The 23,975-nt window shown below is 46.6% G+C and overlaps 1 protein-coding gene across 1 annotated transcript in view; it reads right to left on the reverse strand.

Moving 5' to 3' along the window:
• SLC14A2 (solute carrier family 14 member 2) overlaps nucleotides 1-23,975 on the reverse strand; it is a 44,471-nt gene that overhangs the window by 8,220 nt on the left and 12,276 nt on the right. Inside the window, exons 6-13 of the mRNA XM_023750810.1 lie at nucleotides 23,024-23,171; nucleotides 21,870-22,004; nucleotides 20,222-20,271; nucleotides 19,547-19,721; nucleotides 4,749-4,871; nucleotides 2,497-2,579; nucleotides 1,229-1,388; nucleotides 29-218 (exon numbers count right to left, since the gene is read on the reverse strand). Of these exons, the coding sequence (XP_023606578.1) occupies nucleotides 29-218; nucleotides 1,229-1,388; nucleotides 2,497-2,579; nucleotides 4,749-4,871; nucleotides 19,547-19,721; nucleotides 20,222-20,271; nucleotides 21,870-22,004; nucleotides 23,024-23,171 (1,064 nt within the window). The remainder of the gene's footprint in view (nucleotides 1-28; nucleotides 219-1,228; nucleotides 1,389-2,496; nucleotides 2,580-4,748; nucleotides 4,872-19,546; nucleotides 19,722-20,221; nucleotides 20,272-21,869; nucleotides 22,005-23,023; nucleotides 23,172-23,975) is intronic.

Raw genomic sequence — 23,975 nt, forward strand, 5'->3', positions numbered from 1 at the left:
CGCTGACCCTGGGGCTCCTGAAACGTACTTGTCCTGGCTGAGGATGAGGGCGGTCAGGGTGGACATCACGGTGCCCAGGCAGCCCGAGATGGCCCACCAGGGGTTCTGCACGAAGAGGCCGAGGATGATGAGCATGCCGCTGAGGGGGTTGTTCACGAACATCACCTGGGACGTGCCCCGGAGCACCCAGTCCAGGAACTGGAAGACGGGGGATTTGTCTGGAATGGAAGCAGGCAGGGAGTCGGTCAACGCTTGGGAGGATGGCCCGGGCCAGGCCCACAGCGAGCAGAGGGAGTGAGACGCACGCCACACCCGAGATGGGTTTGCAGGGAGCCAGCCCCCGGCTGTCGCCAGCCACAGAAGAGAGGAAACCAAGAAACCGAGAGGGCATTTGACTGCCCAGAGAACGCTTCAGACCCACTGAGAACAGTGGTGGTCTTTTAAAAATATATATATTTTTATTGATTTCAGAGAGGAAGGGAGAGGAAGAGAGAGATAGAAACATCAGTGATGAGAAGAATAATGGATCGGCTGCCTCCCACATGCCCCACACTGGCAATCGAGCCTACAACCCAGGCATGTGCCCTGACCGGGAATTGAACTGTGACCTCCTGGTTCATAGGTTGACGCTCAACCACTGAGTCATGCCGGCCAGGCAACAGTGGTGGTCTTTAGATTGTTTTTCAACTAGCGGGTACCTGAGCTTTCTGTGCCCCTGTGGGAATAGCATGAGCTGGGAGCCAATCAGTGAGGGGACGGGAAGGTGGCAACAGTCCCTGCAAGGAGTGGCTTCTGGCCTCACACTGACCCTTCCTTTCAAGAAGATGGATCTGGAAAAAAAAACTCTTGCTGCACAGGGGTCATCAAACCCATGGCCTGAGCCCTGGGAAGATTGCTAACTAGAACCTCTTGGAACAGTAGACACAGCTCTCCCGGGAGCCATCCAGAAGCAGGCATGCCCTGGACTCCCAGGGCTAACATGCCTGGCTGCACGCAGAGACAGGCTATTTGAGAGGCAACGCTGTATGTTCAGCAATGAGAGCCCACACACCTACAGGTATTGCATTCACATCCCAAGAGACTGTGTCTGCTCTAACAGCGAAATGCCTAACTTTGAAAGACAAACATAGTTTAGTCTACAGAGAACCACAGCCAAGTGTTTCCTGGGGGACGGCGGGAGGGGACCTCTGAAAGGCAGGGTCAGTGGTCCCTGTCAAAGAAGCTTTACCTTTGAGCCCCTCTCCGCACTCCTTCATCTCTCCTGTGACGTAACTGAGGGCGCTACTGATCCTTTTCCCGCTGGCAGCCAGGAAACTCTGCATCCGGGAAGTCCTGGAGATGCTCGTGTCCACCTTTATCTCGGCGCTCTCCTCCATGGTGTCCAGGTCCTGCCCGGGGATGAGAGACAGGCAAAGGGCTCCCACCTCTGCGCTTCTCACACCGAGAAGTGGCGCTGTGCCCTCTGGGGCCCAGGCTCAGGGTTTCATTTGGCATTCAGTGAGGTTGCTGTTTAACCATCTCCATGTTTCTGTAGCCTAGAATATCCTTTGCTCATTATGCCACCTCAGTTAATATGAGCAACAATCTTGGAATCCAACAAGACAATATCTTTATTCTCATTCTGTGGATGAAGGCTCAGGCATGGAGAGGTGTTCTTATTTGCAGACATCAAGGTCAAACAGTAGGATTGGGATTTAACCAGATCTTTATATTCTTTAAAAAAAAAATTACTTCTACCATGCCACATGCTTTCCAGAAGAAATCTCTCCCCCCACCTAGCATTAAAATGCAACTGCTCATAAAATTAAACATGCAGAGATTCTGTTTTTGAAAATGGGCTCTAGCTTGTTTCTTAAATGCTTAAACTCAGCAGTGGTTCTCAACCTTCTGGCCCTTTAAATACAGTTCCTCATGTTGTGACCCAACCATAACATTATTTTCGTTGCTACTTCATAACTGTAATGTTGCTACTGTTATGAATTGTAATGTAAATATCTGATATGCAGGATGGTCTTAGGCGACCCCTGTGAAAGGGTCGTTCGACCGCCAAAGGGGTCGAGACCCACAGGTTGAGAACCACTGGCTTAAAGGCTGGGTTTAGAGGAAGATGGGGGTGGGTGTGGGTGGGGAGAGATTAACCAAAGAACTTGTATGCATAACCCATGGACAGACAATAGTGTGGTGAAGGTCTGAGGGAGGGGAGTGGGTGTGGGGTGGAGTGGGGGGGGGGGGCAATGGGAAAAAAAGGGGACATCTAAAATACGTTCAACAATAAAGATAAATTTAAAAAAGAATTCAAATAAAAGGAATATGAAACTTTATAAAGTAAACTGTGAAAAATGGACACTTTAATCCCAGGTAATTATGTTGCTGGAAATATGAATTTAAGAAAAATTTGCCCAAATGGGAGATGCCTTTCCCAGACCTCGGCTCCTTAATCTGCACAGGCCCTGTGACTGTGGGCGCTGCCCCTCGTTCCCGCCACTCATTACTTACCAGCAACTCGAGCGTGGGCTTCCGGTACTGATAGGGGAAAGGGTCTTTGGTTTGTCTCTCCTGGTGTTCGCCTTTCCCAAACACTGCCGTTGGAAGGAAAAACATTGTCAATTAGGACACCTCTACCCTGGCACAGAGCAGTGAATTCTGGGGAGGCCTCCATTGGAATATGTCTTCCCCTTTCCACCGGAGGAAGCCCAGAACATTGGCATCTTGCTGCTGGAAGCCCCAATCTTTTTCTTTTAATGGCTATGAACCCATTTGGGGAAAAATGAACGTCCTCATGTCAACATTTCACAGGAATTGGGAGTCCAGCGATTTAACTGGCCTTTAGTGAATAAGCTCTGACTTAGCTCACCCCTTATATTTTTTAGACGACTTGCCCATGATCCCCAAATCCAGGGTTCTTTTTCCTCTGCTACATGGACAACACGTAGGTGTGCAAAGAAAGGAACTCTGATGCTATTGCTCATCCAGCATTAAGCTGCCTGAGCCACGCAAGGGCTGGGTGCATTTGCCTGTGACTCTTCCCCACTGGGTGACCTTGGGCTGTTCGGGTCTCTTTTTTGGTTGTATGTCTTGGAATTTTAGGTATTTTAGCAGCAACTGCTGGTTGAAATAAGACAAGTGACATCCATGTCATTACTTGAATTGACTTTGGCATGTCCTTGTAATTCTAGAAAACTCTCATAAAGTGGCTCTAAACATATTTTTTCATTATTACTACACCATTTACTTTTAAAGATGACCAATGTCAGTAAGGTTTTATACATCATAAAAGAAGTTACGGCCCTTGGAAGTTTCGGTATTGGTGCTCTGTTGCCCTCTCGTGGTCATGTGTGAGAATGGCAGGCTGGGCTCTGAACACCAGGCATTTTCACACTGAATAGGCCGGTCCCAGTCAAGATGCATTCATGAGTCCTCAGAGTGCTAACCACTAGAAAGAATGCACCAAAGGCACCGTGTGCCCGCTCTTGAGGGAGCAAGGTCTGCAAGTACCACTGTGGCTGGGAAGTTGCACGATGCAGGAGAAACAAGTTAATGTTTGGAAGCTTAGAAGGGAAGAGTGGGAAGCGAAGAGGATTCCTAGACTTTGAGGCCAGTGTGCGTGATATCTTGATGGACCCGCGGCTTCTGTCTGTAGCTCCCCGCTGCCTGCTGACTGGGACCACGCTCCCCCTCCCAGGCTCCTTTGCACTGGCTCTCTGCTGGGCCCTCCCCCACCCCAGCCCTGAAGCACATCATAGGAGGATGTTTGGAGGGAGGTTATTAACTTTTTGAAGCAAGCCATGCTCTTTTCCACACATGCCCAGGGCCCCTCACAAACACAAACTCCTGGGCTAGAGGGCCCTTGGGGTATCTTGATGCCCTCAACCCCGTGTGCGGTGTTTTCCCGAAACACCCCAGGCCCATGTCTCTGGGTTGGCTACTTTAGGTGTGAAAGGATGAGGCTCCAGGATGAATCTGGAGCAAAAAGGCTCTTCTGGGAAGTGTGCGAGGCTGTAAACAGGACAGTAACCTGGGAATGAGTTTTATCCGGTGCGTTGCCCCTCGCCGGCTGGGTACCCTGGGCAAGTCCACTCTCCTCTCTGGGGTTTGCGGGCAGAATTATGTTGTTTTCCTGCCCTGGCTCTTCATGAGGCTGCTCCAACCTTGCAGCAGGGTTGGGGAGACCCTCCACCCCCACCCCCAACTCCTTCCTGTTTGCCACAACATGTCCTCAGCTGCTAAAGCCACATTTCTGGCTCCACCTCTGGCTCAGCTCTGGCTGCCGCCTGGACCCCGTCTTGATCTTGGCCTGTGGGAGCCCCTCCCTCCCTGCCACTCTACCTGTTCCCTCGGCCCTGGCATCTCCACCCCTGCAGTGCTGAGACCGGTTCATCCCTGCCTCCTGGACCAGTGGTTTGGGACGTGGCAGCAAACAGAATCTCACGGAGAGCTTTTAAAGGTCCTTCAGCCCACCCAGGTGGCTCCCAGCAGAATTAAATTAGAGTTTTCCGGGATGGGATGCAGGTGACTCCAATGTGCAGCCAAGCTTGAGACCTCCTGGCCTTGATCTACAGAGCCTGCTGCCTGTTTAGTGTCCCACCCAGGGAGAGAGTGGGCACTGGAACCCATGGCTGTGGTCAGAGGTTGGCTGTGATAAGGACAGGCCTGACCCTCACGGTTTCCCCACCCCCCGTGACTAGGTCCTAGCATCGTCCTCAGATGGGTAAATCAAGGCCCCAGGAATGAGGGGAGGAAGCGCACACCTTTGCTCCTCCTCCGAATGGATGACCACTCGATGTGGAACACGCTCCTGGGCTTAGGGAGCACGGCCTCAGAGCCCTCATCGGCCTTGGGGCTCGTGATGACTGGCTGCTCCCCGCCGCTGCCTAGCCAGGGCCAAAACGAGACAGGTCAGCGTCCCACCCTGGCCCGTACCCAGTGAGAGCCAAGCAGAGAGCGTGGGAAAATCACAGGCAGAAGCAGGAAAAGAAAGCGGTGTGGGTGTGGTCAGAAGCGGCTTGGTGGTTGCATCATGTCTGTGAAACATCAGCTTCTCTACTTCTCCCATGAAAACTTCCACTCCTTTCCCCACAGAAACCAGACCCCAGACCCCTACCAGTGTCCCAAGACCATGAGCCAGGCTCTCAGTTCCCCAACGAGGAATCCTCCCTGACTCACTTAACGGGACCTTGGGTGACCTTGGGGTGGGCCCTAGCTGACTGCCTATTTCCACCCTTCAGCCAGCGCCCTGGCTGCCATCTGAGGTGGGGAGTCTATGTGGGGTGCCCCTCAGTGCTGGTTGCACATCAGAATAACGTGGGTGCTTTAAAAATGCCTGGACCTGACCCCAGACCATTGCTCCTTGGTCCTCACTTGCTAAGTGTCAGCTACCCCAGACACACCCTGGGCAGAACAATATCTTGACCCTGCAGCATCACAGACTCAGAATTTCATGGAGCTTCAAGATACTACCTCCTAGATCCAGAGAAATGAACTTGCCCAGGTCACTGGTTCACCATGGCACAGCCAGGAACTGCACCCAGGTCTCCCGACATCCACTGCTCCACAGAGGCTGCAGAAGGCCAGGCTCAGCTTTCGTGCCCGAGCTCTGTGGGGCCCATATTACTATGAATTCCCAGAACTGATGTCCTAGTCATAAAAGACAAAAACCAATGGCATCTCTCTTTCCTTTAAAAACAATTCTTGTCCTTGTTTGGGATGAGTTGGGAGATGGCCCCAAGTACGGTCTGACATGGTGCTGGTTCTGGGTCTCAGGGGGTGATACCGGACTGCTGGGTTACATACCATCTGGGAGGGCAGCGGCCCCACAAGATGGACCGGCCAAGAGTTGAGAATGAAAGGTGGGCACAGACACCACGAAGAAGGTGGGAGATAAAGTAACAAATTTCCTGAGGCTGTGAAAAAACTTAAGGCCAAGGTGAGAGCAACTTACTAGTACTGCTCCTTTTGGGACCACACAGCTGGGCCCAGGGACTGTGGCCACACCAGGTCCCACCTGGTTGACTAGAGGGCCAGGGGATGCTCTCCGGGGCCAGCTATGAGTGTGCCGTGGCACATGGTTTGGGAAGCTCTGTCCTTGATGACCTTAGCAGCTGAGTGGCTCCTTGGCATGCCATCTGGTGTTAGAATTACTGCCCTCTCCACTCTAACAAGCCTTTTAGGTGTCCCAGGGCATGTAGCTTCACACTGGGGCCGTTCAGGTCCATTTCAGGGGCATGGTCCCTGCCCTCGAGGATTTCTGCCACCTATGTTTGAATAGGCAAGAGTCCAATGGTGCTTTCTGCCCATTGACTCCGAGAAGGAAAGAACAGTGATGAGCCACAATAATCTGCTTGGAAGCACTTTTTCTGGAGTCCTGCCCAATAGGACTCACGCCCCTGCTGACTTCTATGGTACAGAAAGTGCCGGCTGTTCAAGTAGCAGGGGTAAAAGGGACTGAGGGGTAAAAGGAACTGTCAAATACAGTGTGGAAGCTCAATGCAATGTCTTTGAGAGGACCGAACAATCTCAAAGCATCTATGACATCTTTCAGAGGAAGAAGAAATGAGTAGTTGATCCTACTGAAGGTCAACCTTTTACTCAAACAGGTCCAAGCTGGTCCACTGTCTACAAGTTGTCTTTCTCAGGTGGATCGATGCTGTCCTTATATTACCTACAATGTTCAACATATGGAGCATCTGGAACCTACCATAAGGACCCATTTGTCATCCCTTCCCAGCTCCCTGTGTCTGCTATTCCTCCAGCCTACTGTTTGCGAACACACTCATACATCAAAAGGCGATTTCCCTACTATGCCAGCATGACTCTTTTTGCAGTGACACATTATATATGATCTGATTTTTTTCTATATCCAATTCTACATGGTTACACTTTGGTCACAAGTTGGGCATGTTTCCCTACATAGAAATTGAGTGTTGCAGGGCCAGTTGTGTGTGTGTGTGTGTGTGTGTGTGTGTGTGTGTGTGTGTGAGAGAGAGAGAGAGAGAGAGAGAGAGAGAGAGAGAGAGAGAGAGAGAGATATGCCTGTGGGTGGTAAATGGGATGATATCTTTTTTCTGTGAAGTTGTGTTTTCTGTGAAGTTGACATTTTCAAAGATCATCTTATAATCTAGCAGAGGCCTTGATTGCTAGAACTAGAAAGGTTTTGAGATGATCCATTCCAGCCCTCCCATTTTACAGATGGGGAACTGAAGCCCAGAGAAGCTGAGTGACTTGCTGGAGTCCACACAGCTATTGTCTCACCTTCCAGTCCAAGGCTTATTTCCCTAGACCCTCCTTCCTCTGAGGGATTTCTTTTTGGCCTACCAGTTCAACCTTGCTTTTGGGGGATTCAAGAGAACCCTACAAGTTTTCCTGTGCCTTCCTACCAAATCTGCACTGGGAAGGGGGTTGTGAGGGACATGGACAGAGTACAGGCGGAGGTCAGGTCCACAGGAACACTTGGAGGTAAATTATTTGGAAGTCCATTTTTTTAAGGAGGTGGGGTATGAGTCATTGTAATCCTGAGATAAGCAAGACCTCATCCTCAGAGTAAATGTTTTAAGCTCTTTATCTCCACGCCCCCCCCCCCCCCCCCAGTTCACTAGTTGGTCAATGGACTTGCCCAGCCTTTGCTTTTGCTTTGTTTTTGGCGCATGCCATGGAGAAGACATTAATAAGCATAAATGAGTTGGTACCATTATAACCTCAAGATACCTTATGATGATTTCATAAATGAGGTTAAAGAGTACACCAGTTAGAGCAGGCTATCTGTGATTGGGGTAACACTTGATCTTCCTCCAGAATGACTGTGAACTCTCTTCCCCCTGTTCTCAACCCAGCTCACCCTCAGAACTGTTAGTCTCCTTGACTTTGATCTCTCTCATTTCAATCCATTCTATGCTCCAACTACTGGACCATGTCATTGCCACTCTCTTACTCAATAATCTACATAGCTCCCTATTGCCAAGAGTCTGAAACTCATGCGCCTCTGCCCAGCTTTCCAGATATTCCACAATATGACTATCTTCATCATCCAGCTCTTCCATTTCCTTCCCCTCACACACCCTGCCTCGGTCCTGTGGCCTTATCTGGGCCCTGTATGTTTCCTTCCTCTTCTTGCCTAATTTCTATTGACCCTACAAGGTCTGGTTTATGCTCTACTTCCTCCATGATGCCATCCTTGACTTACTTGGCCATGCGGATCATTCCAATCTTTGGATTCCCACTGCATTTGCATAAGACTCTAGACTATATCTTTTGAAGCTAGGGCCACAGTGAAGGTTTATATTGATAGTTACCATGCACACGAAAAGTTAATAAGTCCTTTCCAATCCAATTAACTACTTGGAATTATCAATTCTTGAGCAAGTGGCTTGTGAGTCTGGGCATTGATAGAAGGAAACTGAGGCCCACAGAGAAGTGGCCCCCCTGAGGTCACATGCCAGTCAGTGGTGGAGCCAGGCTTTGACCTGGCGTTGATGCTTTACTCCTGCACTGCAGGTGTTTTCCAGACGACTGGAGCCTTCCCAAATGATATCAATGGACTTGCGACATTTTTAATTTAAAATATGAATTATTTCATATCCCAGAAGAAGAAACAAACAAAAAACACTACCCAAAACAAAACACAAAAGCCAACCTGTGTATCATTACATTTGTGACACCCAATGAAAGCCCAGGGAAAGTTTTGGGCCATTGTACACTGGCTTCTTCCCTTGGAGCAACATTTCCATCATCCCTCTCCTCACATCCTCTTCTCTACCACCCCTGCTCCCCATTATCTATGGCAAACACAGCTATTTGATCATAAGCACTTTCTTTATCTATTTCAGTACAGCCTCAGAATTCTTCTCAACACTGACAATCAACCAATTAGTCAGCACTGGCACTTGATAGTAAACTTATTTCCCCCTCTAACCTTAAGAAAGATGTGGATGCTGCACAAGTTTGAGAGGAGGGGTTGTCAAGGCTGAGGGTTGACAGCAGGCAGAGGCCTGGCCATGGGCACTTCCAAGCCTCACAGGATAGTCTTCGCTCAGCAAGTTCACCAAGGCTCATATCCTTTGGTGCCAGTTTTGGAGGAGATCACATACCTGACAGGTTGTCCATTCTCTGATTAGATAGCTTCAGTTTCCTAGAATGTCATTTCTTAAGACACTGCTATCTGTCTTCCAGAAATATCCACTCTCTGTAGCTACTCAGAGTAGGTCTACGGTAACCTAAGATGGCTATGTAAGAGAGAGCCACCAAGAAAACAGGTTGTTACACTGGGATATTAAGATATTTGTGGATACTGAGATGGTATCGTCCTATAGGCATGCCTGTGGAAGGCATCAGGACCTGAGGAGAGCGGCTTAGATGCCTGGACCAGGTGCCATTTCCCTGGCAGCAGCAGGTAATGACTCTTACGAGGAAGGTGTTCAAATCCACCCCATTAATACCCCACAGCTCAACTCAACATGGTGCTTCCCTGGGGACCATCCTGTCAGAGCCATGAGTTACAGAGTTGTGGAAAGGATGACAAATAATACGAGGCTCACCCAGTGGGCAGGTGTGGCGGTAAAGGGATTCGAGGGCTGATGGGTTCACTTAGTTCCACCACCAGGTGAGCAAGAAGAGCTCAGGGGTGGGAGTTAGGACAGCTGGACCTGTGTCCAGGCTCTTTTATGATCTGGACAGTTCCCTGGACAAGCTGTGGTTTCCTCATCTACAAAGTGAGGGGTTTGCATTATTATTTTTAAAAGAGCTCTTCCAGTTTGAAGCTTCCGGAATCTAAATTCACTTTAGAATTCTTAGTAAAGATTCCTGTCTCAAGACTGGCCTCCCCCAGACACCAGAGCCCAACAGAAGAAAGGAACAGAAAAAGACCAGCCTTTCTTCTTTCTCTGCCTCTGAAAAGTCAGATGGTCCTGTTGCCTAGGGGGTCTACCTGGTCCATTTCTCTCCCCTGGGACCTCTTACCTGGGCTCCTTTTGATGTCCTGCACAGGCTGGAGGAATCTAGACCATTGAGGTTTGGGAAGAAGCTTCTTGCTGATTGGGCGGCGTCTCTGGTCCTCAACTCCAGGCGTTGGACTTCTCCCTAAACCCAAACCCCTTCAATTCCTGAAGCCCTCCAGCCCATCCTCTTGCTGACTTTCTGTAAATTCTCTTTGCAGAAGAGAATTTCCTAACCCTATGCCTGGCACATGCCTTCCAGTACCATGGAGGACGAGGGAGAGAAAAGACAAATGCTCTCTCTGGCTTCCCGACAAAGGATTACTTTCTAAACTCCCCAGGGAATCCCAGCTCCTGCTACCATGGTTCCCTGACCTGGTTTGATCAGGCAGGTTTCCTTTAAAGGGGCAGAGCCGGGGACGCTCTAGCAGTAGCTTTCATGTCCTCCTTCAGGCGTTACCAGCAGTTACTCCTCTCATTAGAATTCTCGCTCCAGTATTTGCCTTTAAAGCAATCATCTAAGAGTTGTCTCCTCAGGGGGCCAATTTGCTTTCTAACCTCAATAATCTCTCTCAATTCCCCATGCAGGCAGGCCACAGGCTGGGGAACAGTGTTGCCATCAGCATCTTGATGGAAATTTATGTACAGCCCAACACTGGATGCTGTCTTTCTGGTTCTGTGGAAATTTTCAGACCTTTCCTCCTCTGCCTTCTACTGACTGGTGTCCTGGGGACTCACCATGGGACCCTCTCAGAGCAAGAAGGGAATGACCTAACCCCCACCTCCAGAAAGGATGCCGAGCTCTATATATCAGGGAAGCCAGCCCTCCCAAGTCCCATGAGGCTGTGGGATCTAGAAGGCTGGGGTTTGGAGAGGGGGCCCAATCAAAACATGTTTTGTTTGGCTTTGTGGTATGATAGGTCAAGCATTACCCTCCCCTCCCTTGGGCTTGTGTATCCTTCTCCTCTCCCCCTTCCCCTACTCTGTGACAGGGTGTGAGGTGGCCTACCCAAGCTCAGAAACAGAACCTCACGCTGCAGAAATTAGCTACACCTGAGTAGACAAACTCCCCACTGACGTCAAACCCCCCTAACCACTGTGCCAGGTGTTTTGGAACTGCCAAAGAGGGGTCTTGATCTGATCACGGAGGGCCTTCAAAAGAAGGAAAGCAAACAAAGGTGAGGGTGGGGTGGGGGTGAGGAACCAGGCAGGCCCCACATTCCAGGGACAGGTGGGAGCTGACTGCAGACCTGTTTCCTGCACAGAGAGCCCTCCCTTGGTGTTGAAAGTTCAGGGCCTATGGCTGTCTGCTGACGACACTTTTTCTTATTCCCCAGATTTTTTTTAAAAAAATATATTTTATTGATTTTTCACAGAGAGGAAGGGAGAGAGATAGAGAGAGTTAGAAACATCAATGCGAGAGAAACATCGATCAGCTGCCTCTTGCACATTCCCCACTGGGGATGTGCCCGCAACCCAGGTACATGCCCTTGACCGGAATCGAACCCGGGACCTCTCAGTCCGCAGGCCGACACTCTATCCACTGAGCCAAACCGGTTTTGGCTCTTATTCCCCAGATTACTGGTCTCTTGGTTCAGCCTTGGATGCCCATCCCTTGCCTTCTTGACTGGCATCTCCTGAAATTCTTGTGGTTCCCTCACTCCAGCCCCCTAGGCATCTGCACCAGAAGCAACAGGAGGATTCTACCCATGCACAACATGTAACCAGTTTGAAAAGACAGGAAATGTCTATTCCAGAAGAACCATCCAGGGAGTTCACATGCCACTCCATGAGCCAAATGGAAGTGTAGTGAGTATCAGTCACACATACTAGACACAGGGTGGGCAACGAACTGCCCTCCTGGAAAGCAGAAGAATAAGATGGAACCTTGTTTCTGACAGGTCCTATCGAAGACTGGTGTACAATGGCCCAGAACTTTCCTTGGCCTTTTATTGGGTGTCACAAATGTAATGATATACAGGAGGGCTTTCGGGTTTTGTTTTGGCAACTTTTGTTCCTCCTTCTGGGATATGAAATAATTCAAAACTAAAAAAAAATAACCAACAACTCCCCAAGATATCTGCCTGTACCTACAGATTATTCCCCTGAGGCTCAGTTAATCAGAATTCACTTCAGAACTAAGTTTCCAATGCTCATGGCTCCCTTCAACTCTACATTTCTACATCTCAGAGGAGGAGGCTGCATTGACCACCAGAGTCTAAACTTGGAGAACTTGGATTCTTCCAGAGGAAGAGGCCAGAGTTTATAAGGAATAAATGCAAGCTGAGCTAAATGTTCTCTAAAGAGCTACTTCCTTTACTTCATCTGTTCCAGCAGCCTGTGCAGCTGTAGGAGGGCCTGGGGGCTCCTAATTATTAATTCACATACTTTAAGAGGACTTTTCTGGTAATCTCTTCACTTCCCTCTTTGGGACATTGGAAGGACAGAAGGATTCCCTATGGATTTGTCTATTTTCTCAGAATGGCAAGAGGCAGGAAAAGGCAGGCAAGTTAAAAATAATCTCACATAAAAAAATGCCCAGCTGGTGTGGCTCAGTGGTTGAGCACCGACCTATAAGCCAGGAGGTCACGGTTCAATTCCTGGTCAGGGCACATGCCCGGGTTTTGGGCTCAACCCTAGCAGGGAGCATGCAGGAGGCAACTGATCAATGATTCTCATAATTGATGTTTCTATCTCACTCTCCCTCTCCCTTCCTCTTAGAAATCACTAAAAATATATTAAAAAACATACACACAAATGCCTTTAAAATTGCCAAATGAGACTGAGGTTTATTGAGTAGAAATCATAGTCACCCTGAAACTACCAACCCCTAACTGGTTTTATATTATAGCTGTCCCCAAGCCCTTGCAGCCTTATGACCCAAGAAAGCAAAGACTCTTACAGGAAGCACAAAAAATGGAAGCACATGGGTTTGATGTAGCCACAGATACAGGCCAGGAAGATTGAGTATCTTGATGGGCAGATATTAGAGGGTTGACCAGAAGAACCACCTGAGAGAGCAGAGTGATGAGGAGAAGGTGAAGGACAAGGCATAGCTGAGTCATGTTGGACCCTCACCTTGCATCCACACAAAAAAACATGGTGAGCATTTTGGTAAACTGACCCCATGGCTAGCCAGTTAAGCCCTAGGACAAGCTGCAAAGGCAACAATGGTATATTTTGGGTACATTCCATCTCTATGTTCTTAACTTTTTGCCACCTCAGTAATATCTCTTCCTCATTCCTCTGTAGTCACCCAGGGCCATGGAATCACTGAAACTTGGAAGAGAAAGTCTACAGTGGTTATCTGGTCTACCCCCACCAAAGCAAGCATCCCCAACAGGCCTCTGGTTCCTGGCCTGCACTGCCAGAGCAGGGAACTCAGGGTTTCACAGGACAACTTCCAGTGTTAAAAAGCACCCCTCTCCACTGATCCAAAGTCTGCCTGCTTATCATTCCCTCCTAGTGGGTCTTGCTCCATGTTCCAAAGTAACTTTGAGTTACCACATGTGTTACCTCATACTATAGACCCAGTCATTTCTTCTTTTCTCTAAGCCAAATACAGCACCTTCACTAGCATTCCTGATGAGCCAAGGGGGCTTCAGACCTTAGTCACTCAGCAGACCCTTCCTTGCCAAAGACTCTCTTAAAATGTGCTACCCATTTTTTCCTTTGTACCCTCCCCTCCTTTTTCATTCAACCTATTCCCAGAAATCATTCCTTCAGCCTAAGATGCAAATGACTGATCATGCTTACTGTGTTATTTTCCCAGAACTGTTTATATTTTAACAGGTTCAAATATAAAGGATGGCTGGGAATGTTTGGGCACAGGTAATGGCAAGATAGAAGACAAGAGGAGAATAGGCACAGAAAATTTCCGGGACCCTTAAAATCCTCCTTGATACTTTTTCTGAATAGGATACCAACCCAACAGATGATTCACTCAAAATAATGAAACTGGTGCTGTTAACTTTTGTGGCTCAGGCAATCTGTGGTGTGATCTACATCTTCACCTCAGGTGAGACTACTCACCTGGCCAGGCAAATCCCCATAAAATGAATTCCTTGAAGGCAGGAACTGGTCTGGGTCTTTCCTGGTTTGTTGTCAGGTGGGGGCCTGAGTAACATATTAATAGTTCCTCATACAATGTCACCTGGGTGAATGAGTGAATGAGGTAAGGCCACAAGGCAGAGTTTCTAGGGCCTTGGCTCATGCAAGTTGGCAAATGTTCTTGAGCTATCAATACAGGGGCCCATTAGTCAGGGAATAAGGGGAACGACAGACATTTGGGGCCATGAGTTACCAGAAGCTGTATCTGATTTACAGAGCAAGAGGAGATAGACAACAACAAAAGAATAATAGAAACACATGTGGAGATTCAATTGTGACTCCCATCCCAAAGATACTGTGAAATGAAAAACATGATTTTTGAACTAAAATATTCAACTTATCTGTTGAATTGAAGAAAAGACAGGCTACTGTTGGGATCTGAGTCAGTGGTCTAGAAGATCAGGTGGAAGAAATATCTCAAAGCAGAGCAAAAATACAAATGGTAAACATTGCGAAGGAGAAGAGCAACTTGGAGCAGAGACCAAGGAGAACTGGCAAATGAATAATAGGCATTCCAGAAATAGAAAAGGGAAGAGAGACAGGAAAAGCACTAACCAGACAAACGTTAGCTGAAGAAAGACTTGAGTTTGCAGCTTGAAAGGCAGTATTGTTGGGAAAAGACTTAGGCTTAACTTCAGAAAATCCCTGAACTCCAAAGATAAGGAGAAAATCTTACAACCTTCTAGAAAGAAAGAGCAGGTTGTTTATAAAATGAAAGGATGATATTGACATTAGATTTCTTATTTGTAACACTTGGCAGCCAGAAAATGAAGACACAATACCTCCAGACAACTGAGGGGAAAGGCTATAGCCCAGACACCCCAGCTGAAATGCCATTCACTTAGCAAGAGAAAGAAACTGTGGACATGCAGACAGTCAGAGAACGTGTCACCTGTATTCTGTCATATATTATTTGAAGAAAACAAAAAAGAAGGACTTCTAAACAGGTAATTAATGAATAAGAACCAAGATCACAAAACAGGGGAAGGTGATGAATAGAGAACACAGAGATAAAAGGTAACATGCCCAATATAAATAATAAACTCCAAAGCCACAATGATAGAATTCCTTTTTTTTTAAAGAGAAATATTGCAAGGGGAAAAATAAATAATGATCTCGGCAAAATCTAGAGGTGGAAAGTATTGGAGAAGCAAGTGTGTTAGGGATGAGGACCTTGGGGAGGAGTGAAAGTAGTATAAAGGTTTTCATTCCACAGGGTGAGCAAGGAGCATTGGCAAAATGGGGTAGCTCGTGTGGGCAAACTATTTGGTGTCTTGCTTTTATATAACAACAGAGAAATACAGTTTTGCTTATGAGCATTGGGAAAGAAACAGTGACCACTAGTGGAATGGGAGAAATATAGCAGAGCTTCAAAATGAACAAAGGAAAGAAAAAGATAGTAACATAATCGAATGTGCAAAAGGAGAAAAGTTCGGAAAACAAAAAGTAAATAGTAAAAACAAAGTGGAATAAATAAAAGAAGCATATTGATTGTTACAATAAATATGAAGGGGTTCAATTATCCTACTAAATTACAGAAACACTTAGATTAGGTTAAATACAAAACATTGCTCTCTGTTATTTTTAAGATATATAGTTAAAAGAAAATAATAATGATTAAAACAAAGGTATAAGAAAATATCAGAAAGTAGGTGTGGCAACATTTATAAGCTTATATGAGGTTAAAAGCACTAATGAGCATAAAATGAGCAGTTGTAATAGTAAAAGATAAAATCGATGAAGAATCAATGATAGTCAATAGGCATCAAACAACATAGCTGCTACATATATGAGGCAAAGGTTTTACAAATACCAAAGAGTTTAGTAAGCTATACAATTATAGTTGAATTTTAATAAACCCATTTCATAATTAAGATCCCATGGACAAAAAATAAATAAGCACATAGAATAATTGAATGATGCAATTAATAAATCAATTTAATGTCTTTTTTTTCAAATAAAAATTTGCATTTTATATGTCCAAAATCAATCAAGTAATTGACTACAAAGAAATTTCATAAAATTTTAAAATAGAGGTTTTACAGGCCATATTCTCTGTCTCAATCCAATAAAACTAGGTTAAGAAAGTTTAAAAGTATCAAAAAGATCCTAAGTGCTGGAAATTAAGAAACACATTCTTAAATAGTCCTTAGATCAAAGAGAAATCAAAACTAAAATTAAAAACTATTTAAAAACTGATAAAAGTAGAATATTTAATTTCAAAACCTACAGTACACAGGTAAAGGTGTACTCAGGGGAATATTAATAGCCTTAAAATGCCTTTGTCATTAAAGGAAAAAGATCTAAAATGAAGAAACTCTACATCAATTTTAAAACACTTGAAAAAAAGAGAACATTTAAACAAAACACCAGAAAACAAGAAAAAAATCAATAAAATAAAGAACAAACTACAACAAGTAGAAATAACAAATTAATTTCAAACTGCTTCCTTGTCAAAGCCAATAAAATGGACGAATCTCTCACAAACCTGATTAAGGAAAAGAGAGAGCAAAATCACATAAGATTAGAAATTACAAAGGAGACAAAGCCACAGATACACAAGAGATTGAACAGTATGAAAACATTATAAATAACTCTATGGCATCAACAATTTAAAACTAAAGAAAATAGATTATTTCCCAGCAAACAAACTCTCAAGTTTGACCAAGAAGAAGTAGAAAACTTGACTATGTCAATTACCATAAAAGTGATTGGAAAGATGATTCGAGATCCATGATTTAAAAATACAGCAGGACAATGCTGTTCCACGCTGACAATAAAACTCTTCCATGTGGCAGAGAAGATGAAAATTGGAGGGGGAGATGGTGAGGCCAGAGGGAGAGGAGACGATAAGATTTGGGGAGGGGACAGGGAAAAGGGGTGTGCGTGATAAAAAAAGAGATTTTAAGACAGTGCTTCCTCTAAAGTCCCCAGTCCCACACTTATATTCCTTCTCTCTTTAATGACTGCTTATTAATGTTCGGCCACAAATACTTATGTTCAGCTTCCCAAAAGCCCCTGTTGGTATTCGGGGTGATAGTAGACAATATCAGTGGCCTGCCCCCTTGCAACCTCATGCTGGTGGTGAGAATCTGTAAGTTTAGGTCTCCTGCCTCTACTCATTCAGGGCGTCAGTGAGATGGGGAAGTGCTGGTGAAGGTGGGGCAAGGTCACTCCAGGAGCTCTCCTGTCCCTTGAGACTATTTGTGCCACTTCAGAGGACATCTGGGCATCTGTCCGTGGCCTGTAGACAGTGTGATCTGCACGGGGCAGACTTCTCAGAGGCCTGGGGATTTTTACTTCTGCTCAGACTAGCAGATAATTTGTTTTTCTATTTCTACGTAAATATCTGGCCATTTTGGTCACAGTGTATAATAGACTTTCTGGGGCCCTGTGGTTTTTCCAGACTTGCCGGGCATATTTTTTTCCTTTTCCTGACTAACTTAACTTTTATCTATTTGTCTTCAAATGAGTTTGGCATCTTGTAATATAGTTAAATTCTTCATTCCTGGAGGGGAGGGGAGTTGTTAAAGTGGAAACTTGGGAGGAAAAACCCCCCCTCAAAACCTAGATCCCTGTGATCCAAGTGTTACCTCATAAATGACAAACTACGAAGTGGGGAGGGAAGAGAAGAGAGGGGAGGAGATAAAGTTACCCAAGTGAGCTGAGAGAATTTTCATATCCACCTAGTTTTCCTCTCCCGGAAATCCAATAAAAGACAGTTCAGTTCTTGGGCGGAGCTTTTCAAGGGCTTAATGGAGAGAAGAGGCGATTTCCTAGGGCAATTAGCGGGGTATCTCTGATTCTGTTATCTCTTGTTGGAATACTCTGGGGTCTCCCTTCGATTTTGGGTAATTGTGCCCTGGCTGGAAGCCTGGCTGGGAACTGAGCCCCCGAGCTTCCTATAGAGGCCTCTGCATCACAGGATGGGGGACTACCTGGCCTTCACACTCCCTGCCAACCCTGAGCTTCTATGAGCCTCCCTGCTCTTGCTGCTGGAAGCTCCTGGGCTTCCGAAGGGTCATGGTTTTTTCTTCCTTGCACGGTGGTGAGCCCGCTGGCAGAGGGGGAAACAGAGTGAGGAATTGGAGGACGGTGAGCCTTAGGAGTGTTCCCAGACATCTGTGTGGAAGGAGGGACGGTTAAATCTGCACCTGCTGGTACACATCACTGGGTCTGTCATTCTCTGAGGGTATCAGGGTGCATCTTCCCGAGTCTGGTCATACTAATCTCATTTTCTTGTGTCCCCTCTACTTCCTAAGAATTTTCACACTATCACCCGGCAGGTACATGTCTGTGGTATAGAACCTGGTGGTATCTTTTGGGCCTGCTGACTGCCATCCATGCCTGACCATTGTTATGTTGACTATGTGTAGCAGGCACTGACATAGTACTGCTCGGAGGCCACATCTAGCTTGCTGTCTGTTTGATAAAGTCTTATTTGAACTCAACCACTCCCATTCATTTATATACCATCCCAGGCTACTTTTCACGACAACAATAAAGTTGAGTATTTGCAAAAGGGACTATGGCCTCCAGAGCCAAAAATATTTGACCCTTTCCAGAAAAAGTTTGTCAACTCCTGACCTATATACAACTAAAGACTAAATGCAAGGTAGTTACTGTATTAATTGGGAAGGCAAATTATAAAATTCATGAATAATTGTTTGTTTATGTAAAGTCAAGGTTAACCATTGAAATATCAGATCTCAAAGAGCCTCCAATACCCATAAGCAAATAAGAAAATGGAATAAACTTCCCCAGCTATTCACAAATGAGCTCAGGGATTTTCCTCAACTGAAATTTCTGCCCAATGTTGCTGGTTTGAGTTACACTGAGAAACACTTACCCTTTATAATAAAAGTCACATGTAGGATTCTAATTAATTAATTCCTTCCTACTATGGAATATCACCTTGCCCTTTACTCCGACCACTAAATGTTTGAGACTCCCTATTTAGACACTTCCAGTGCCCTAGTTGTCCCTATTTCAATTTTAAAACGTTATCAGTGTAAGGTTTTATGCACAGCTGTATGTGCCCATCAGCCAGTAACTCTGTGTACTATGGTGCCTTCAATTCTTTGCATGTGTCCCCTGAATTTTTACTCACTCTGTGTCTGCCCAGGCACCACTCATTAAGATCAATTTTACAGCATCTATTATTTAGTTAAACATGCCAACAAGATTATTTCTTAATCACCTTTCCCAAATACTAAATACAAACAAATAATGTTCTTGTTTTAAGTCGATGACTTTGAAAACACATGCCTTCCTTCTAACTCCAGTAAGCTTGTTACCAACTTCCTCTAATGTCACATGATGGATAGCTATGGCAATTTGGTCAGAGAGAGAAAACCAGCATCAGGAAAGAGAGTTGTTGGTGTTTGGTTCCGCACAGGTGCAAGGAGAGGCAAAGAAAGAGGTGCTGTAGCTGATTGACCCAGAATCAAGACCACAGGGAGCAGAATAAGGTTCAGGCAAAGAGCATTTCTGCCTAGAACTTGGCTAGTCACCGCTGGAGGACTTCTCTTCTTCAGTGCTTTTCAAGGTCAGATAATAGATGCGGTTGGCCTCTGGGTAGGTGACCTTGCTGAGGGGCAGCTTGTAGATGGCGGGGTTGTTGGTTGTCAGGAGCATGAAGATGAGGGCGGAGAGGCAGAAGGCCCAGGTGCCTGGTGGTACACCAACCTGGAAGCAAAAGCACTGGTGTCTGAAAATGTTCCTAGATTCCAGGGACCCTGGGGGAGAAGGATGTGGTAGGGGTTGAGATTGGGACACCTCTCCTAGTGACAGCATTGGTTTCTGGAGTCATAAGGACAGAGGAGTTGGTCTATGAATTTGAGGTGTTGTCATCTTTGGACACAACCAGAATCTTTTAATGATGGAGCTGAAAATTGGCCTAGAAATGATGGCCTCCAACATCCATCCTATCTGTGCATCCTTGTTCTCCACTATTGGTTGCATCACACACACACACACACACACACACACACACACACCATGCACACTTCAGAGGCAACTGTACCCAGTTGCCAGTGCTTCTCAGGACAAACCCTAGATAAACCTTGACAAAGGCATTGTGCAGAGTATTGGCTACTATAACCCCCTCAGGATTCTTCCTCAAGACTCCAAACATCCTGAAGCCCTGGCTAGGGAAGAGCACAGTGTTCAGGAGAGTCTGAACTTACCACTGCCATTATGTTGGAGAGGGCTGCTCCCATGTACGCACAGAACAGGGCTGCAGAGGAACAAGGATCACTGAGTCAGCTCCCAGGGCCCACCCCTAACCCTCTCCAAGAGCAGGGATCTCAGCCTGTCTCCAGCAGCCTCAGTGTCTACACCACATCTTGACATGTGGCCCATCTCCCACCAGACTGTGCATTCTCTGAAGGCAGAGGGTAAAACTTACATATCCTTTTATCTCCTCCCATTTCCATGGTGGCCTTGCATAGAGTCAGGGGTCACTAAGCATCTTTTACTTGTCCACACTGACTTTGAGATGGTTGAGCACAGGCCTAAATGATTACCTGTCTGTAGGGTGAGTGGTCAGACTATATAAGCTCCAGATAAGGCCCCTCCTGTCCAAGATTCTGAGCAACCATGATGCCATTGGACTTTCACCAAGTCCCATCAGAGTTGGACCTTATTGGTTCTCTGAGCTCATTCCTAGGAGCCAGTCACCTGGGTTCAACCACAGGATGTGGGCCACCAGGACAGTTAGGGAGAGCTTCCATACCCCTGGTGCCTCTGGACAAGTTCCTTCTGCCCCTGCCCCTTTGCTCTCTCTGTTTCTCTTCCAGGACACCTTCTCCCTTCTCTGCCTGTCCAGATCCCACCCTGAAAGTGTTGAGATGAACCTCAACCTCCCTCTGAAGCCTCCCCAGAAGGTTCTAGCCACAGGAACCTGCCACTTTTTTGAAGGCCAAAGGCAGTCCCAATCTGACCCTCAAAATACCTGGTGCTTTTTATTTAACAAATATTTACTGAGGTCACTGTCTCCATGCCCACCCTTGTGCTATGCTGAGGGGGATATAAGGGGCATGGAAGTCATTTAGCATTTCCACACTGAAGTGGGAGAAAACAAAAGAAAAGCTCTCCTGGATGCTATTCTGCCCTGTCTCTAGTTTTGCTTATTAAAATCCTGCTGTTTCCAGAGAATGTAAGCAAACCAGGGCAGAAAGGCTGATGGAAAGATGGGATTGGGGTTTGAATCTGCCATTAATAGCTGAGTTCTAGGTTCATTAATCCCTCTGAGTCTTATTTCTTCATCTGTAAAATGGGTTGACAATCTATGCCTGGTAGTGATCTTGGGAGGGTTCATATGTTTATATGGCACAGAGTGTGGTGCTGGATGCAGATATAATGAGCTCAATTTCTCTTTGGACACAGCATTCTGTCTTTACTATTACACATTCAAGCTTCCATAGAGCTATATTATATTTTTCTTAGATCTCAACGCTCCCAAGTACACCATCTCATTAGATCTTTCCAACAATCTTTTTAGACATCACAACCTTAATAACTGTGCAATGGCTCCTCTTTTGCTAGACCATGTCCTCATGACACTACTGTGTCTTCCATGCCTCGCCTGGGGTCTGGCACTTAGTGGTGCGCTACAAATCGTTGTTGAATGAAGAGTTATTGAGAGTAGGAATGCACTATGTGACGGAGGAGGCACCTCAAGTCGCCCAGCTGTGAAAGACCCAAGCCACTGGTCCTTCTATCACTGTTGCTCACTTCTGATTAGTGGTCACCATGGGTTTCATCACCAAAGGTGGGTTTCGGGGAGGGAGGAATAGCAGAGTGACTTGGTTGTCAGCTTTCCCAAATACTCACCACAGACAAGGGCCAGCAGGTGGGTCTGCCAGGTGAGGGCGTAGAACATGCCCCCGATGGCAATGCAGGTGAGGACGCAGTTGTAACTCCAGAGGCCCATGTAGATCCTCTCAAAGGGCGTGGCCACTGTCAGGGCTGTGGGATAAGGTGTGGTGTTTCTGGTTGGTTCTGGGTCACAGCACAAAGGCATCTTGTGGCTGGTGCTGGGACCAGGGTGGCCTCATTCCAGCCGTTCCCCCTGACACCTGCTATAGCTACCCATCAAAGGAGCCTCTACAGATGGTGCCTGGTCTCTGGAAACCAGCAATGGGAAGAGAGCAGTGGTTTCCAAGCTGGTTTTCAAAGATTTGACGCAGATCTATGGCTACTTCCAGGGTGGGAGGGGGGGGGGTGGCGGGGAGGGCAAGGCCATGGGACTCCAGCCCTCTCTTTGGCCAGAAAGGATACATTTTTAGCAAGAAAGATTTCAATTGAAAACATTCTGCTTCAAATGGTTGAGAAAAAGCATGAATGTGCATATATAGACATATGGAGATGGAGAAGTGATACAGCAAAATGGGAGAGATGTGAACAATCAGTGAATCTGGGTAAAGGATTATGAGTGCCTCTTGAGCTACTTTTATTTTTGATAAGTTTGAAATTTTTTCCAGATAACTTTTTTTTAAAGTTCTGTTTCTAAGACATTTTTTCAAAATATTGGAATGAGTCAATAGGTTCCTATTCCCAATGCCCCGAACTCTAATTTCTGACTCTGTTGTCCACATACACATATATAGGTGTGTGCACACACATATACATATATGTAGACATACTAAGTTACATTTTCAAGTGGCAATACAATTTTTGAGACTATTTTTTCTTTTAGCTTACTCAACATTTCAAAGTGTTGGCTCACTTATACCCCTGCCTATCAGCTTCTGCTTCTACCCTTAGCTCCTAGGGGCTCAGTCTGCAAGCCTACTGGTCTTTGTCCCCTTGCATCTCTCCATGTGTCCTGCTACTGCAATCTGCTCCTTTTGGAGAGTCAAGAAATGGAGAAGTAACCTGATAGTGTTTATGAACTCCAGTGAAGATAGCAAGTCTAGAGTATTTGTTATGTGTGTGTGAGAATGACTGTGGGAAAATGATCCCTGCAGAGAGGGGTGCTGTCCTACCTGCTAGCATCCCCACGATGGAGCCAATGGCTGCATGCAAGCAGATGAGTGGCGAGCAGATGAACAGAGCCACCAGGAACACACCACCTGTCCAGGGATTGTCGCAGCCGTACACCTGGCCAACCCCGACGGGGATGGCTTGTAGCAGCTGCAAAGTAAATAGAATCCAGGTCACTGGAGTGTGGGCTGGTCATGCAAAGACCAGACTCGGGGCCAGGACTGAGCCATTCCTGGGGGGTGGGTGGGTAATGGGGCTGAACGGGAGTATGGCTGTGCCCTCCAGTGTGTGAGAGAAGATGGGAGGGTGTGACCTGGAACAAATAGCTCCTCACTCCACCACCTTGCAGGCATCTGAGCATTGCTCATGCAAAGCCAAGCAGGGCTCCCCAACCCAGGGGCTGGGCAGGGTGTTTCTGAGGGACACATGGCTTCTACTTTGAGGGAACCTCCTCTCTAGATTACCATTGGGGATTTCAGTGAAATACAGGAAATCCTAGAAATACTCCAGGAATATTGGGACCATTCAAGGCCATTTTGATGGATGATGGTCCAAAGGTCACTTAGCACATTGGTGGCCAAGCCCAAGCTACAGCCTCTGAGCTTGACCCCTAGTCTCTTGGTGGCTGCTGCACATTCAGTGTTAGCCTGGGGACTAGGAGGCCCTGGGAAGGAGGAGCACTCAGCATTGAAGAAAGTAATGTGAAAAACGTCTGGAGAACAGCACAAAGCCCAACCGTCCCTGCGCTGAGCGTCATTTGGTGATGTTGGAATTGAAGATGATTAACTGGCAGTGATGTCAGATGGCCTTTTCCCGCTCAAGCTGAATCACCCACATTCTGGCTGTCCTTTGAGGGCAAAGAGGAAGGAAAGGAGATCGGCAGGGTAGGGAGAGCCCTGGCCTGGGGCTTGAGGGCTATAGCTTTCAGGGGGGCTCTGTACAAGGTTGTGTGAC

This window comes from Myotis lucifugus, unplaced genomic scaffold, assembly GCF_000147115.1.
Source record: "Myotis lucifugus unplaced genomic scaffold, Myoluc2.0 scaffold_16, whole genome shotgun sequence".
NCBI classification, from domain to species: Eukaryota; Metazoa; Chordata; class Mammalia; order Chiroptera; family Vespertilionidae; genus Myotis; species Myotis lucifugus.